The sequence below is a fragment of the Chionomys nivalis genome, chromosome 22, assembly GCF_950005125.1.
Source record: "Chionomys nivalis chromosome 22, mChiNiv1.1, whole genome shotgun sequence".
Lineage (NCBI taxonomy): Eukaryota > Metazoa > Chordata > Mammalia > Rodentia > Cricetidae > Chionomys > Chionomys nivalis.
Genome location: NC_080107.1, coordinates 19,700,844 through 19,718,123, shown reverse-complemented (window position 1 = coordinate 19,718,123; position 17,280 = coordinate 19,700,844). Strand labels below are relative to the sequence as shown.

The 17,280-nt window shown below is 37.6% G+C and overlaps 1 protein-coding gene across 3 annotated transcripts in view; it reads left to right on the top strand.

The window, feature by feature from the left end:
• The window catches only part of Tank (TRAF family member associated NFKB activator), a 78,169-nt gene that overhangs the window by 35,261 nt on the left and 25,628 nt on the right, over nt 1-17,280 (top strand). For all 3 annotated transcript variants that reach the window (XR_009056015.1, XM_057755801.1, XM_057755802.1), the window contains exons 3-4: nt 13,718-13,826; nt 15,383-15,501. Coding sequence is in view for 2 of the 3 variants with exons in the window: in XM_057755801.1 (XP_057611784.1) it covers nt 13,718-13,826; nt 15,383-15,501 (228 nt within the window). In the remaining variant the exon portion in view is untranslated. The remainder of the gene's footprint in view (nt 1-13,717; nt 13,827-15,382; nt 15,502-17,280) is intronic.

The following is a 17,280-nucleotide window of genomic DNA, read 5'->3' as shown; positions in this document are numbered from 1 at the left end:
TTTCTCTGCACAGCCCTGACTGTCCTGGAACTCACTCTGTAGACCAGGCTGGCCTCAAACTCACAAATATCCTCCTGCCTCTGCCTCCCAACTTCTGGGATTAAAGTTGTGCGCCACCACCACCCAGTGACCTAAAATTTCTTTAGTAGATAAAATGGCAAGAAGGTGGCACCAGAGTGTAGGTCACTTCTGAAGATGTTGAAAGTAGACTCTAGAATGTTTATTTTAATGCTGATGACTGAAATCAAGAGTGATGAAGAACTTAGAGTTCGGTTATAGGGAAATAATATATATAATACAGTTCTGATTCTTAGGTTTAGACCTGTGGAACATATGAGTGAACTATCTGCTGGGTAGGTATGAACACTGTTCTGTAGGCTGACAAGGAGTTCTGTATGGAGACTGTGATGGTTTGAATAAGAATGGTCCCCACAAGCTCATATATTTGGCTGCTTAGTCACCATGGAGTGACAACATATGAAAAGATTAGAAGGATAAAGGAGGTGGCTTTGTTGGAGGAAGTGTGTGTGAGGAGGGACTTTGAGGTCTCAAAAGCTCATGCTAAGCCCAGTCAGTCAGTCAGCCTCCCTCTCTCTCTCTCTCTCTCTCTCTCTCTCTCTCTCTCTCTCTGCCTATGGGTCAGAATATAGTTCTCAGCTGCTGCTCCAGTACTCTGTCTGCATGCTGCATGCTTCCTGCAGTGATGATAGTGGACTAAACCTCTAAAAGTAAGCGAGCCCCCAGTTAAAGGCTTTCTCTTTTAATGGTTATGGTCTTGGTTATGGGTCTCTTCATGGTAATATATTACAACAGTGACTAGGATAGAGACCAGAGAGAGAACAAGATTGTGTAGTTTTAAATGGTATTTCTCAGTTAGAATGTGTAGTAGCTTGAATAAATATTTAAAAAACGAAAGTATGTTAGGGTGAAAGGAAGAGAAAGACTCGCAATTTAGAATGTAGTTTAAGCAGTTTGAAAGACACAGAGACCCAGAGAACACTGGGATTTTAAAGAAGAAACATAAAAGGGGGCCCTTTAAAGAGACTTAACAACAACAAAAGTAATCTACAAAGGAAGGAACGAATTAGAGAAGAAAACATAACAGAAGCCACAAGAAAGGGGTCTCAGGAAGGGTACAGTAGTTAGCACAACTAGATAGCCAGGTGACTTGATAAGAGGATAGTGGAAGGTGGCATTGTATTTGGCCATGTGTGGAGGTTGTTGAAATTCTAGAGCTGTTAGTGGAGAGGGGAACAAAGGCAAAGGACAGACAACTGCCAAAACCTGTGAAGGCTAGAGAAGTGTTTTCATGTTTTAGGATGAGTGAATTGAAGAAAAACAGCTTGAATGAGAAGGCCAAAGAATAATTCAGTTCCTTGCACAACTGTTGGGGGAAGCTACTTGTTCATTTCCCAGCCGCCTAGACTCCATGTAACCGCACAGAAACTGTATTAACTAAATCACTGCTTGGCCTATTAGCTCTAGTCTGGCTTCTTATTGGCTAGCTCTTACACCCTTAACTAACCCTCCTCCATTAATCTGCGCAGCACCATGAGGTCGTGGCCTATTGGCAAAGTTTCAACAGGTTCCAGTGACTACATGGCTTCTCCATGACTCTGCCTACTCACTCTCTATAGCTATCTCTTCCAGCCTGGCTATATTTTGTTAAGTCATTGGCCGATAGCAGCTTCTTTATTAACCAATAGAAGCAACACATATACAAAAGGACTTCCCATACCATTTCTCTTTTCTATTTAAATAAAAAGGAAAGTTTTAACTTTAACATAGTAAAATTACATATAACAAAACAGGTATCAAGCCAGAATTACAGTTACAATATTTATATCTACTTTGTCTTTTATCATAACTAAGGAAACCTATAACTATCTATTCTTCAACTCCATCAAAGACACCAGAAGGATATATTACCAAAGTTAACAGGAAGTGCATTGTAAGCAACTTCCAAAACTCTAGAATTGACAGAGACATCTTGCTACCTGGACAGTCACCCAAAGATCTTCTGTAACGTTGCAGGCACCCATCTTGAGCATACTGGCCCATAGTATTCGGCAACCTTTCCATGAAACAGAAAATTTCAAAGACAGTTCCACCTATATTGGCAATTTGCCAATTTCTTCTGTGTCCTGCAGAAAGTCTTACACACTCTTTCATGAAGCAGGAACCTCAAAGGACTGTCTCACCTTCTTTAGGCAGCTTCAGCAGTCATTTTTCTGTGGTTCCTGCAATTCTAGTCAAGCAGTTCAGGCAAGAGCAGTTTCTTGCCCAAATGGCATACAGGTTAGCAGAGAGCTGAAGTGCACGAAAGAAGGGGAGAAGGGGCCAGCCACTTGGCTTGTTTGTAGAAATACCGAGCTTAGGTTTGAAACCAACCAGGAGTAGAACACAAATGTTCTCTCAGGACTGGATAGAAAAAGACTGAAAACACACACACACATAAAGATAAATGTGGATGTCAGAGGAAGTGATTAAAAAAAGAGTTTCATGTAAAAGTCATATAAAAGTGTTTTTTTTTTCTGTGAAATACAGTGTCAGCTACTAGATAAAGTGATTTGAGAGTGAGAAATAAGAAAAAAATGTTTCATTCAAATTATTTTGAGTTTTTAGTAATAACAGTTTATGTGTTTGCTGGTTGTTTTTCAGCAGCTGTAGGTAAGATCCAAAGTGGTGTTCTCACACATTAAGATGCTAATTCAAGATTAAGAGTAAAAGGATTGTAAGTACAAACAGGTGATGTCAATTATGTACCCTGAAACATGAGCTGGAACTACAAAGAAGATATTAAGAACAAAGGCTGTTGATGGTGGAGGTCGTTGGGAAGAGTGGAAAGATTGACTATATTGCCAACTTAGCACCAATTGATGGTTAGAATCCCCTGTCTTCTCAAGTCATGAGAGTAGGTAGCTAGAATGGGTTGAGGAAGTAGAACACTTCCTAGAGTGACTAATGGGGCTTAGAGCAGCTGTGTGAAAGAACCAGAGTTGTTGAATATGTGAGAATGACCAAAATATCAGACGACAACAGTTCTGAAAGAGAGACAGTCATATAATTGAATACCTTGTGTTTTCTTCATGAGTGGATGATCCGGAACTGAGAATGACAGGCTAGGGCGGTGTTTGTCCTTTTGTTGTCCCATAACCTGCTTCATTGTCCAATCTCGTGGATTCAGGCAGTGTCACACAGGTTCATTTGAGGTATTTGTATCCTTGGAAAACAGTGTAAGTGTCCTCATTTTGAAGTGATATGTCAGCTGCTAAAATTGAGATTAGCCATTAAATCATCTGTGGTATAATAAAACAGCCATTCTGGCATTGGGTTTCATATTTCATCTTATTTTTTTTTTGTTGTTTGGTTTGGTTTTGGTTTTTCGAGACAGGGTTTCTCTGTAACTTTGGAGCCTGTCCTGGAACTAGCTCTTGTAGACCAGGCTGGCCTTGAACTCACAGAGATCCGCCTGCCTCTGCCTCCCACGTGCTGGGATTAAAGGCGTGTGCCACCACCGAAACTTAACTTTTCCTGTAACATTTTTTGAGGGGAAAATACCTATCTATTGTGAATACTAGAGCTCAGTCCATAAAACAAGACGTAGATTCTGCAATGTGAATTGTCAGCAGTGGGGTCAAGGGTACCCAAAGAGCTCGCTAGAAACTTGAGGGATGCAGTGTCCCCAGTACTCAGATTTTATTAGAGGCAGTTGTATGAAAAGATACTACATAATCATTAAACTATGTTTATAAGGAAATACAATGTTTTGTAAATTGATTTTTTCACCAGGGGGAACAAAGACAAGGAAGTATGACTAGAAAAATACATGAGAACAGAACAAGCCTTAGTTCTTGAATAGCACATTCCCAGACCCTTGAGGTGGAAGCATCCGCTGTGCAGTTCTTTTCCCTCCAACTTAGTGTGCCACGGGTCAGCGTGCTCTTAGATGCAAAATGTGCTTCTCATATAAGGCTGTTGCCAACATGTACGTTTTAGCATTTTAAAGACTTTCTTATGTGGTCATTTGTTCTATAAATTACCAAGTCTAACTCACTAATTTTTTTCCTTCATATACTTTAAGATGTAATATTGAATTTTCTAGGCAAAACAAGCTCTTTTAGAAGTGACACATTTTCTAACGTCAATAATAAGATAAGAGCAAAAGCCTTGAAGTCAAACCTGGAGTTTTAAAAATTGTCTACCACTTCCAAGATTTCCAGTCTTGTTGATCTGAAGATTGAAGCCATGTCCTCAGAAATACAAAATACTATATATCTGTTGATACTGGTAAAGGGGGTTGTTGTTTTATTTATTCAGATATTGAGCTTAAGTATTAGCAGATCTGCTAGGGAAGGTTCTCAGCAAGCAGCTGAAGATGGACCTTTGAAGTAGAGTTACACTTAGAAATGCAAATTGGAGCTCATCAGCAAATTGATGACTTTTGCTGTGATAAAAGGTGATGCTTTAAGTAATGATTACAGAGTAAGAGAGAAAAAAATAGAACCAATGATGGCAGAAAAGTGACTGAACCCAATTGCTCTTTCTAATGTTGCACTCTTTCTAAAGATTTGACCTGTCAAGAGACAGTCACAAGATGAGAGGCTACTAAGTTTTAGGCCTACATTCCCATACAGAAGCATCAAATATATAAAGATGGACCCATAATAAGTTGTAAGAGCTGGAAAAACCAATGATCTACAGCAACCAAGGTTATGCCTGCTAAAGAAAAGTCCCGTTCAGAATGGCTGGGCATTTGGTGACATTTTTCTTGCCTCTGTGCTACTGCTGTCCTGGCATAGCGCATGTTTGGAGGAAAGGGCCCGGCTTTTGGTTCCCTCCCTACTGATAAAGGAACATAGCAGAGCTTGATTTTGGTGATATGGTCATACCTATAAGGAAAGAAGACTACTAAGTATACTCTTTAGCATAATGCCATCTAGCCAGCTAAAACACTGTATTCCGAACAGGATGAATGAGAAGAGATATGGGGAACAATGAGCAGTCCTTGCACATCTTTTGGCTATGATGAGGTTACATGCAGAATTTCAAACACTACAGTATTCCTTAAAATGTGAAATTAAATACTTAATTATTCTATTGTTCATACCAATTTGCCTGTCACTGATTTCTGCTGTTGTTCTATGAGAAACTAAGTATATTTAAGAAAGATTTAAGTAAATTCGCTTGACCACCTTTCCAGAAGAATCAGTACTAAAACAAAACATTTGAATTTTGTAAGCTGATTGCCATTTATGAGCCATAAATACTGGGCTATAGAAAATGCCCTGCAGTGAATCTCTAATCCTTGTCCATGAGTCTTCTCAGTATATGATCAGGGGATAGTAATCGCTTTGTTGCAAAGAAATGTGTGAAGTAAAATTTGTCTATTCTTGCTCAGTCTTGATTGAAGACGAAAAATTAACAGGCTTACATAGAAAGGAAACAGTCTTAATTCAGAAATTGTTTAGGTGTTATTTTGTAAGTTGGTTTTTCTTCATACAAATAAGAAAGGTAACTGATGTATGATATTTAAAGTCATCCAGTTTGTTAAGCAAGGAGCTTAAAGCCCATAAATTTGGCTATGTCCTCTTTTTTATCATGGGTACTCTGCAGTGCTTTCTGATAACTAATATACAACAATAAGTAATATTTTGTAATGGCTAATACCAAAGCACTTCATTATGGGTACTACTTTTTACAGAATACCTCTATGAGCGGTAGCTGTAGCGTAGGTGGTGGAATATAGTTTTTCTATCATACACAAGAGACTGGATTCAACCCCTAGCAATTCATAAATAAGGTGTGGTGCTGCATGCCTGTGATCTCAGCTCTCAGGGGATCAGTTCTAGGTTATCCTCGGGTACATGTGGGTTTGAGACCCTGTTTCAGAATATAAATATAAAAAGTACTGTCACAGGTACTGAAGAGACAGCTCAGGAGTTAAGAGCATTTATTGCTCTTGCAGGGGGCCTAGGTTCAGTTCCCAGAACCCACATAGCAGGCTTACAACTTCTATGGCTCCAATTTCAAGGGCTCAAACACCCTCTCTGGCCTCTGCAGGTTCCAGTCATCCATTAGTACACATACATACATGCAGGCCAAATATTCATAAATAGAAAATAATAATTAAAAACATTTTAAAGTACTTTTGTTAAATGTTAAGTATATATGTGATTAAGAAATACTGAAAGCTTTGCAACCCCACAACCAATCACTTTGACTTGATGTAAATAGCCTCAGTATTAACACTCTACTTTCCTTTCCTTCAGCCCTCAACATATTCTCTATGTAGAGTAGATAAAACATTTCATTCTTTTGGGGGGAGGGGTTGAGGGTGTTTCGAGACAGAGTTTCTCTGTGCAACCTTGGCTGTTCTGGAACTCACTTTGTAGAACAGACTGGCCTCTAACTCAGAGATCCGCCTGCCTCTGCTTCCCAAGTGCTGGGACTAACGATGTGCTTCACCACCACCTGGCCCATTCTGTTTTTTCTATTGAAGCTATGGGTATTAAAATTATTGCTGGTGTTTTCTGCTTTTAAGTCTGTCTTCTTCTGTAGATATTGTCAGTTTTGAACATTAAATAATTTTCTGTTCCTTATAATTTAAAATGTCTACGTATCTTTCTCCCAGATTTTAATCCTCAGAAATGTCTTGTGAAAACTTTTCGGCATCTCTGAATGTCTTATAAGGGCCTGGTGCCCATTTGGATGGTAGCTCCTATTAACTGCATCCTCTGTGAGGGATAAACATGAGTCCTCAGATGACTGAAGTTACAGAAGGGCAAAAGAGCTGAACTATGTTTACAGCCCTTTTAAAGGCCTTAATCCCATTACTGAGAGAACCCTTTGTGGCCCATTAACCTCTTCAGCATGAATTTCGCAGGGATACATTCAAAACATGCCATTCTGCCCTTGCTATCTCCACTCCCAAATTCATGTATGTAACCTTCATTCCTCAAAGGCTTGATGCATTTCAATAACAGCTTTAAAAATTCTAAGTACAAAGTCTTGCTTGAATCTGTAGGTCAGATACAGATGAGACTCAAGGTACAATTCATCTTGTAACACATTCCTTACCAGTTGGAAGCCTATAAAATCAAACACGTTATCTGCTTGAAAATATGATGTTAGGGAGCTGGAAAGGTGAGTTAGTAGTTACGTAGTTAAGGCTGCTCTTCCAGAGGACCAGAGTTAGCCTCCCAGAATCCACATAGCAGCTTACCTTCTATTTGTCCAGTTTGAGATTATCCCATGCCTTCTTCTGGCCCTCATGGACACTGCATACAAGTGATACACAGAAATACATGGCAGGGAAAGCATCTTTACACATAAAATAAAATTTAAAAAATATTCAATGATAAAACACATATAGGATAGACATTCCCATTCTAAATGGGAACAATGAGAAAGGAAAAGGGGATAACAGGTGCTAGGCAAATTTAAACCCAGCAGGGCAAAGACTAAATCATGAGGCATGAGAATCTTCTTTGAGTCCATGCCTCATCTTCTGTACACCCTCAAGACTCTAGGCAGTCCAGCACCATTTTTCTCTCTGTAAGTCTCCTGGTTTGGATGACATGCCTTTGATTCTCCCAGGCTAAAGTTACACACTGGTCACTTGAGCAGTCTGGGATCTGAGTAGATCCTCTACCCTGACAACTCCATAAAACATTGCTCCTGCAGGGCACTCTACAGTGACTCAAAGCCCGTTACCCTAGTGGGGACTCCAGTGGTTCAGCTCCCACAATTCTAAATAATATGTAGATGTTTTTCTTGTTATTTAAGAGATCTATTTCTGAAAGAAAGAAAGAAAGAAAGAAAGAAAGAAAGAAAGAAAGAAAGAAAGAAAGAAAGAAAGGAAAGAAGATCTACTAACATTTACAAAGAGGTTAATCTATAACAGTATTTTATATTTGCCACTTCTTTTGATCATTCCGGTAAGGATATTTATTTATTTATTTTTGAGATGTGTCTCACTGTGTAACCCTGGCTGTCCTGGAACTCATTATGTAAAACGACTGACCTTGAGCTCACAGAGATGTCCCAGTACTGGGCTTAAAATGTGAATCACCATATCAGGCTGTTTTTTTATTTCTGATAGAAGCTGAGGTCTAAAAGTGGGGCAGGAGGCAAAATTGGATTGTAAAATGTTGAGAATAAATGTATAGAATGACTTACAAATGGCTGTGGTCCAGCTAATCCAACAATGGCTGACTTTGAACAGAAGGTCCAAAAATCCAGTAGTTGTTTAGTCCACAAGGCTGGGAGTCTCAGCCCTTCTTCAGTGTACACTGGGATCCCAAAGAAGTAGACTCTAATGCCAGTGAAAGAATGGACTTGATTGTGAGGTGAGAGCACACTGGCAAAGAGCAAAAGCTTCCTTCTTTCACGTTCTTATATAAGCTTCCAGCAAAAGTGTGGCCCAGATTTAGAAATGGATTTTCTCACCTGAAAAGAACTGACTGGATTATTGACAGAGGTTTCTGTCCCTCCCAGTCCTGCAGTCGTTCAGTCCCAAAGACATACACAGAGGCCTACACTAATTATAAACGGATTGGCCTAGTAGCTCAGGCTTCTTATTAACTCTTATAACTTATATTAGCCCATAATACTTGTCTGTGTTAGCCACGTGGCTTGGTACCTTTTTTGGCGAGGCAGTCACATCTTGCTTGCTCTTTGTCTGGCTTCCTCTGTGTCTGGGTGATGACTGCAGTCTGAAACTTTCGTCTTCCTATAATTCTCGTTTCCAGCCTCTACTTCCTGCCTGGTCACCTTCGCCCCATCTATACTTCCTGCCTGGCTACTGGCCAATCAGCATTTTATTAAAAATAATACAAGTGACAGGCTAAAAGACCATTGTCCCACAGCACTGGATTACAGGTGTTCCTACCGCAAAGATCCAGATTAGAAGTGGATCTTCCCACTTTTCATTAAGCAAAAATTCCTCACAGATGTGCCCTTCCATTTCCGTGTTTAGTTACAGATGTAGTCAAGCTGACAACCCAGAATAGCCATCACTAGTCTACTTGTCAGCCTGACACACAATCATATCTCCTTATGTCGTGATTAGTTTCCAAATGAAAACAATAACCGGGTCATAATTAAACCTAACATGATATAACTGCCCCTCATACAACCACAAATACATTATAAGTTTAGAGTATGTGGCAGTATCCCTTAAAGGACATTCTCTTAGTATCTAAAATGTAAATATAATAATTATTGATACTCTCTTATTTGATGTTATGTAACAACTAAAAACTGAATAAAGAAAATATAAATATCTTTACAAATGCATTCTTTATACAATATGACAGAACCACTTGTTTCAATTATAATCCTCTTTTCTACAATTGGTTGCCTGGCCTTAGCTGGTATTTATAACTGTATTCATCTACACCCATTCTGTAATTCATCCACCCTTGGTAAGAACTCCAGCAGGTCTTGGCTCTTTTCCTGGTGTAACGACCCATTCCTTCATTCCCAAGGGGGCTATTGTAATTTCCCATGGACTTCAATCACAGGATATAGTAGTACCAGGAGACACCCTAAAGGATCTCCTGCACTCTAGACATAATCTTTCTTACCTCCATTGTGGAGAAGCAATCCAATTTCTCCTTGATAATCTGGAGCAATCACCTGCCTAACACTGTTAGTCCTTTCTTAGCCTGTCTGTTTGAGAATATCAGAAGCACAAAGTGGCCGGGGGGAGTCTGAGCTTTCAGGAGTCAGAATGTTTGTTTGACTCCTAGCAGGAGCACTCCCCACTCTGGAACCAAAACTTTAAAAGTAGTTTTTCATGGTTCCCCACTCACTATCCTGAGAAATGGATGACAGTACTAGCAGTAGATAACCAAACTGATAATCTGATCTGTCTAACTCAGTATGTCTTAGATAAGTCCTCGTGTTTAGTGGGTGGTCGGGTGGGGAGTTTATTAAGGTAGTATGCAAAGAATGGTTGAAGGAAGAGCTACGTGCAAGTCAAAATCTATGATCTTGTATGCTAAAAAAAAGTAAAATTGATGCTCATATTACTAAAGTTGTATGACAGACTTTAAAAATAGACTGTATTAACTTTTGTCTAAACTGCTCTATATTGATGTAAGTAATATTTATTTTCCTTCATGAACTGTGGTACTTCTTGTTGAGAGCATTTTTTGTGCAAACAGAACCTTCAATAAAACTTTCATATCCCTTAATATTGGAGCAATTTAAAATATTTTTAAATTGAGACTATGTTTTATCCACTCAACATTTATTGAATTCCCTAGTAAAAATCATTGGAAGAAAGCCATAATGTTTTTTTCAGAATATTGGGATTAATGCTGAAGATGATTGAAATAATATTTGAACAATGTAGGGTATTATAAATGGCTTACAGACATTTGAAGCTCTCTCCCAGTATAGAAAGTAAACATCTTGGGAAATATGAAAAATTAGAGCATCCAATGTCTGCAATAGAAAAATTCAATTAACAGAACTCTATCTTAATATTTATGAAACTTATGAAAACTTGAACAGCTGTATGTCCAAAATTATTGGAAATATGGTAGCATAGTTTTGAAGAGGACAGGCTGAAATTTTTCCTTAATAAAAGAACAAGTCTTTTTTATTAGAATTTTTTCATGTATATTAATGCTTTGCCTACATGACACACATGCCTGGTGCCTACGGAGACCAGAAGAGGACGTTGGATCCCTCAGAACTAGCAGTACAGATGGTTGTGAACTGCCATGTGAGTGCTGGGAACCTAACCCACGTCCTATGCAAGAGCAGCCTTTGCTCTGAACTGCTGAGCCAGCTCTCCAGTGTCAGAATAATTTTTAAAATGAAGGTTTTGCTTTATTAATGATTCTAGAGTGTGCTTGAATAACCTTTTTTTATAAATTGACAATATATGTTATTATACATTTGATCTCCATCATGTTTTGCTCTTGAACACTAAGAAAGATTACACAACCCTTTGTGACACAAGTACCTCTATACCTGTTTACTTCTTAGATTCTGGTAGACCACTTGTTTTGCTAGTCTTTGGAATTAGAAGGAGTGTCAAGTACACAGAAGCCAGAGTCATCTCGGCCAGATGGTGTTTGATACAGATGGATGGTTAGTTGTCATGCAGATCTCCTAGTTGGTAACTTGTTGCTGCCATCTGACTCAAAGAATCATTCACACACACTGGCTGTCAAAAGCATCTTCTCTTCTGTCTGTTTTAGCTGTCATGTCTGTGCTCTGTACAGAAGTGTTGACAAGACATTACTGTTGTACATTTTCAATGTGGTTGTTAGTGAGTTTTCTGTTTGCAGGGTCTTTGATAGTACTGGAATGCACTTGCTTTGTAATTGTGTGTTTTAAAATGCTGTGATTTGCATTGATTTTCTTATCTTTTAAAAAGATTTCATGCTATTTGTTTATTCACAATCATTTGATTTTTTTAAAAAAATAAGTAAACTTGTTTTACTTAGTTTCCAAGCATCTAAAGCAAGGTCATTATCCCTCCATTACTTTAGGGCATTTTTGAAGGCATATCTGTTTCTCAGATATTTCATTAACAATTTAATTAACTTGTTACTCAATTAATGTATACCAAGCACCTCAATATATACCAGACACTGTGGGATACTAGTGATTACAGAAACAAGTAGTCTCTGCTCATCAGACATGAAGATAAGACCAGAATACTTTAACTGCCATAAACAACTACATGAAATGACTAGGACATGCTCTACTATTTGTCCAACTACACTTTCAGCATATGTGACTTTAAAATACATGAACATCTGATTTAAGAAATAGTTCAAGACTTCTATGTGAGATAGCCATTGATATATTAACTTTTCCAGCTATTGAATACATTATTTATTATAATATGTTATAAGCAGATGTGCTGAAGTGTGTCTAGAGAAAGAAGATGAAAATTAATTGGCAGAAGTATTCTGAGTTGGTTCCAAATGAACATACATGGTCTTTTGGTTTCTTCACTAAAACTGGGGAGAAAGCATAATAGATGAAGAATGGGCTGAGTCTTGAATGATTCAGGTATTTATTCTCAGCCTGTCTCTAATTTTCTGCTTTTTAAAATCTGCTTACTTGCTCACTGAACAGCAGTAGGATATATATGCCCGTCCAGATACAGTGAAAAATAGGTAATTACTGAAATTACTTATTGATGTTTATAAAGAATTTTGAGTTCTTTGAAATAAAAATGTCCTAAATGCATGAAGTACATAGGAAAGACCTTAACATATTGCTGATTCTTTCACCTCATGAATTGTTTGTAGCCCAGATAATTTTAAGGTATTAAGAACTAACTAATGTTTGCACCCTTTTTGTAGTCAGCTTACCACACTCATTCCAGCAGCTTGGGTGCCAGTGTATGTAAGGATAAAATGTCTTACTCTGGGAGCGTGGCTCTGCTTTAGACTTAAATATCTTGGGCTTGAATTCTCTGATGCTGAGACTCAGCATTGATTCTTTCTTCTACTTATGATAATCAGCATACATTTAACATAATTTATGGAGTCCTGTGGGGGATGTCAAGTTATGTAAGATTGGCCTCACGCAACATACAAAGTTAACATGCCAGTGGGGTCACTTACCTGCTCTGTAAGTCACTCACGTTTGAAGTATTTTGTGTGTAAAAGTCCTTCTTTTACTTGGGTGTGTTATTTTTCTTTGATTTCTTAAATTTGTTTTTTTTTTGTTTTGTTTCTGTTTTTTATTTATGATTTCTTAAATTTGTATTTGAAGCTTAAGGAACAAATCTTTATAAAGAACTTTAGGCTTACTTGGGTTTGGAAAATAATACCTCATTAATTGTGAACTTTTGATTTAGTCAATTAAAATCAAACATCTAGTACATACCAAAGGTTGCAATAATTATTAGAATTCTTTTTGTATTTTAAGGAATTTATATTTAGTCATTTGTTCCTCTAGTGGTAGAAAGAGGCAAAGACTTTCACAGCACGGTTTCTTAATATAACTTTTAAGAATGCACTAATTAGTTGTTATATAACATTTTCAGGTTTTTCTTGAAGATTAACATATCTATATGTCTATATTCCTCATACATATGCCATTTTCATTGTTGTTTTCACAGGCAATATAATAAAGTAACAAGATGGGTGGAATAAAAATATAAGGGGATTATGCCACTTAAAATCTATAAGTAATATTTTTATATAATAAAAATTAACCTTGGTATTCTTGTTTCTGGACACTATACTTTCAGAATCACATATTTGTTCCTTTGGTTTTCTTAATATTTACTTCTAGCCACTTCTTTTGTGGGTTTGTACTCTAAAATTAATTTCAGTATTTATTTAAAAGATAAAAGTTTGTCTTAAGACTGATATGTATTTTTAAAGCACAACTTTAATGCAAAATCCACTTAACCATTCATGTTTTTTTCATACTTAACAAGTATTAAATTTCAAATTACAGTACATTTGTCTTTACTGAAAGACCAAGAAAACATAGTGTCAATCTCTTGACTGAAATCTTTGAATAAAGCAATTTTTAAGATTTTATAGTGTTCTAATTGTTTTAAGTCACTGATATGATGATGATCACAAGTCAGTCCCTGGAGCCAGTCAGTGACCTGTGAATAGGTTTTTCAGTGACCTGGGCTTCAGGCAGCTCCTGTGCTTATTAATAGACAGTAAATGCATCTGTCAATATCAGGCTAACTGGGTTGGGCTTTTTTTTCCTTCAGACTGAGAACTATGAACAAAGAATACGCGAGCAACAAGAACAGCTGTCATTTCAACAAACTCTTATTGACAAGCTAAAATCACAGCTACTTCTGGTGGATTCCAGTCGAGGTATTTTTCTTTCTTCTTTTCTTCCTTTTTAAATGTATTTCTGAACTTTAGAGAAAAGGTAAATTTTGAGTTTTTCTTTTTTGTGTGTGCTTTATTAGTTCTGATGCAGAAAGCATAGTACAACTATACATTATGATTATTTAATTGAAATTTGTAGGACATGGAGAATTGGACACTCACATGTCTATAGGCTGAAACCTTGGATTGATAAAAGTCCCTAGAAGGCACTTTGCCAGTGAATAACAGAAGCGTTTTAAAAAGTTGGTACCTTTGAGATGAAAGAGCAGCCCTAAGAGGATAAGACAAGGTGTGCAGGTGCTGGAAGATGGACATACATGTACGTCATCGTAGATTTCTAGAGATGAAAAGTCAGAAGAGGCCTCTGAGCTCTCAGATAGCTGAACATGTGCTGTGCCCTTCCCATTCCTGTCCTATGCTTCTCTCCCTTTAAATGTCATTTGATTAAACCAGTAAATAATCAAAAAAGGTAAGTTTCAGTGAAACAACTGGGTAGCCAAGAAAAGCAGTGATAATAATTGTTAACTTACCATCAGTAAATATGTTCATGGTCTGCAGCAAAGTAAGATATAAAAGTAAATATAATTTATTTCATGTGTACAGAAAAACGTTGCGTTTATATGTAGAAAAGCAAAAGATAAACCATAATGCTAATTAGAAAAGTTCACAAGTAATGAAAATTAGATAGCTTTTTCGGTTTTTTAAATAAATTTTTAAAACTTTTATTTGTTTATGGATGTTTTGCCTCAATTATGAGTCTGTACCACATGTGTGCCTAGTACCTACCAAAACCTGAAGGAGGTGTTGGGCCTCCTGGGACTGGAGTGAGTAGATGGTCATGAGTCACATGGGGTCCTCTGGAAGGGCAGCAGTGCTCTTAACCGAGCATCTCTCCAGCCATAACTACATTTTCTAATTTTCTATTTTTTTTTCAGGTATAATTATTAAACAAGAAATACACACCTAGAAAGTGATGTTAAAAGTTTAACTGGCCTGGGAGTGTAGCTTGGGTGGAGCATTTAGTGCATCCCCCGCCCCATCACCCTCCTAGTTTAGCTGTTAATAAGTAAAATGTAAAAAAGCATAATTAATTCTAGTCTTCTGAATTCTGTATATTTTACCATTGGCTCATGGGAAAATTAGTGTTTAGTGGGAACGAAAAACTCTAAATGGGCTACTTGCCAAGGTAAATATTACATAAATATTGAATATTGTAAAACTAGAACTTATAATTTATTCTTTTGAAATTACTTTTTGTAATTCATATTCTTTTGAGATATGTTTTTGTTTATTTGGTTTGTTGTTGGCTTTTCATTGTTGTTTGGTTGTGGGTTTTTTGACAAGGTTTCTCTGTGTAACCCTGACTGTCCCGGAACTCGCTCTGTAGACCAGGGTAGCCTCAACTCATAGAGATCTGCCTGCTTCTTCTGCCTTCCTAGTACTGGGATTAAAGGCGTGTGCCACCATGCCTGGCTTCATTTTTATTATAATTATCTTTCCAGGGTTTTGTACTGATGTACAAGTATTTTGTCTTACAGATAACAGTTATGCCTGTGTATCTTTGCTTGAAGACAGTGAAAAAAGGAAGAATAATTTGACTCTTGATGAAACACATGATAAAGTGAAAGCAGGACCACTGAGAGATGAGCAGTCAAAGGTAGGAAGTGCTGTCGGACGCGCTCTGGAGAGTGAGGCTTCACAGACTTACAGTGCTTCAGTGTGTATGCTCTCACAAGTGAGTGGGCAGAACATAGAAGAAGTAGGTAATATTTTTCCCTAACATTGCTTCTGCAGAAACCAACATTTAAATGCTGATATGCAATATATCTTCCTTGTTTCAACTTTCTTAGGCAATGACCTGCCATTGAATTTTTTTAAGAAAAATGTTTTAATTAGTTTTATGCATATAAATATATGTGTGCACTGTCTGCACACAGTGCCTTCAGAGGTCAGAAGAGGTATCAGATCACCTGGAAGTAACTCCAAACAGTGTGAGCCACCATGTGAGTGCTGGGAACTGAACCCAGGTTCACTGTAAAAGCAGTAATCTCTTAGCCAGTGAGCTGTCTCTCTCTCTCTAGCCCCTATTCTATTATTTTTAATTACATTTATGTGGGTATCTATATGTGGATATATGCACATGTATGCAGATGCCCATGGAGGTCAGATGCATTAAATCTCCTTGATCTGGAGTTACAGTTGCTTGTGAGCTATATGAAGTAGGTGCGAGGAACCAGACTCAGGTCCTCTGCAAGGGTAGTGCATACTATTTACTAATGAGCCGTTTCTCTGCAGCCCTTACCACTAGAACTCTAAACCAAGTTCCGTGTTTGCAAACATGGCATACCCTCCTCAATAGAATTACTTATATTTAAAATAAAGCTTAAGCTTCATATTTCCTGGTTTTTTTTAAAGGATTTGTTTTGTTTGTGTGTGTCTGCATGTTAGTATGCTCTTTGTATATGGGTGCCTGTGCCTGTTACACACTCACAAGAGCTAAAGAGAATACCAAGTATCCTCCACTGTTACTCTCTGCCACTGTTAAGATTTATTTGTGTGTTTTATCTGTGTGAGTGTTTTGCCTGTATTCTTTCATATACACCACATGCATACCTGGTACCCATAGATGTCAGAAGAAATCATCAGATTCCCCTGAACTGGAGTGAAGGATGGTTGTGAACCACTTTGTAGACCCTGAGAATCAAACTTAGGTACTCTAAAAGAGCAAAAAATTATCTTAAACCACTGAACCATCTCCCTAGTCCCAGAGGTGGGAGTCTTTTCCTCAGTCTGGGGCTTGCATTTTCTGCTAGGCTGGAAGCCAGAAAGACCCAGCAATCCTACCTCCACCTCCGCTGGTGCTGGGGTTACAGGTAGATACAGGAGCTCTGCTTGTTACTTGAATACTTGGATCAGAACTCCAGTCCTCATGATTGCATACAAGCACTCTGCCGAGCCTTCTCCCCAGGTTCTCTAGTGGTTCTCCATCCTCCTCGTAAGCATCATAGGCATGTAATAAGATGAAAGTTTTAGCAAAGTAATGAAACTTTAAACTGAGGTAGATGGTTAGACAAAAATGATGCTAGATTTAAATCATTTTCTGGTTTTTTCCTTCAGCTTCCTTTGCTTGGCTAGCTTATTTCCAAAGAATTAATAATACTGTGCCCGTTATACTGTATTTGAGGGCAGACTATGGAAAAGGCCTAAGGAAATAAGCTCTGAGTAAGGAGTAACTATCAATTCAGTGATGATCATCATTATCCTTGTTAATAAAAGAGAGACATATGTGAAAGCCATATTTTAATTCTTTGAATAGCTCATGAATTTCACTTTCTTGTGCTATAACCATTTAATAGAAATGAAAATAGACTTTTAAATTATTTATAAAACTAAAATTTTAAATTATTTTAAATTTCTCTTCTTTTATGTATCTCAA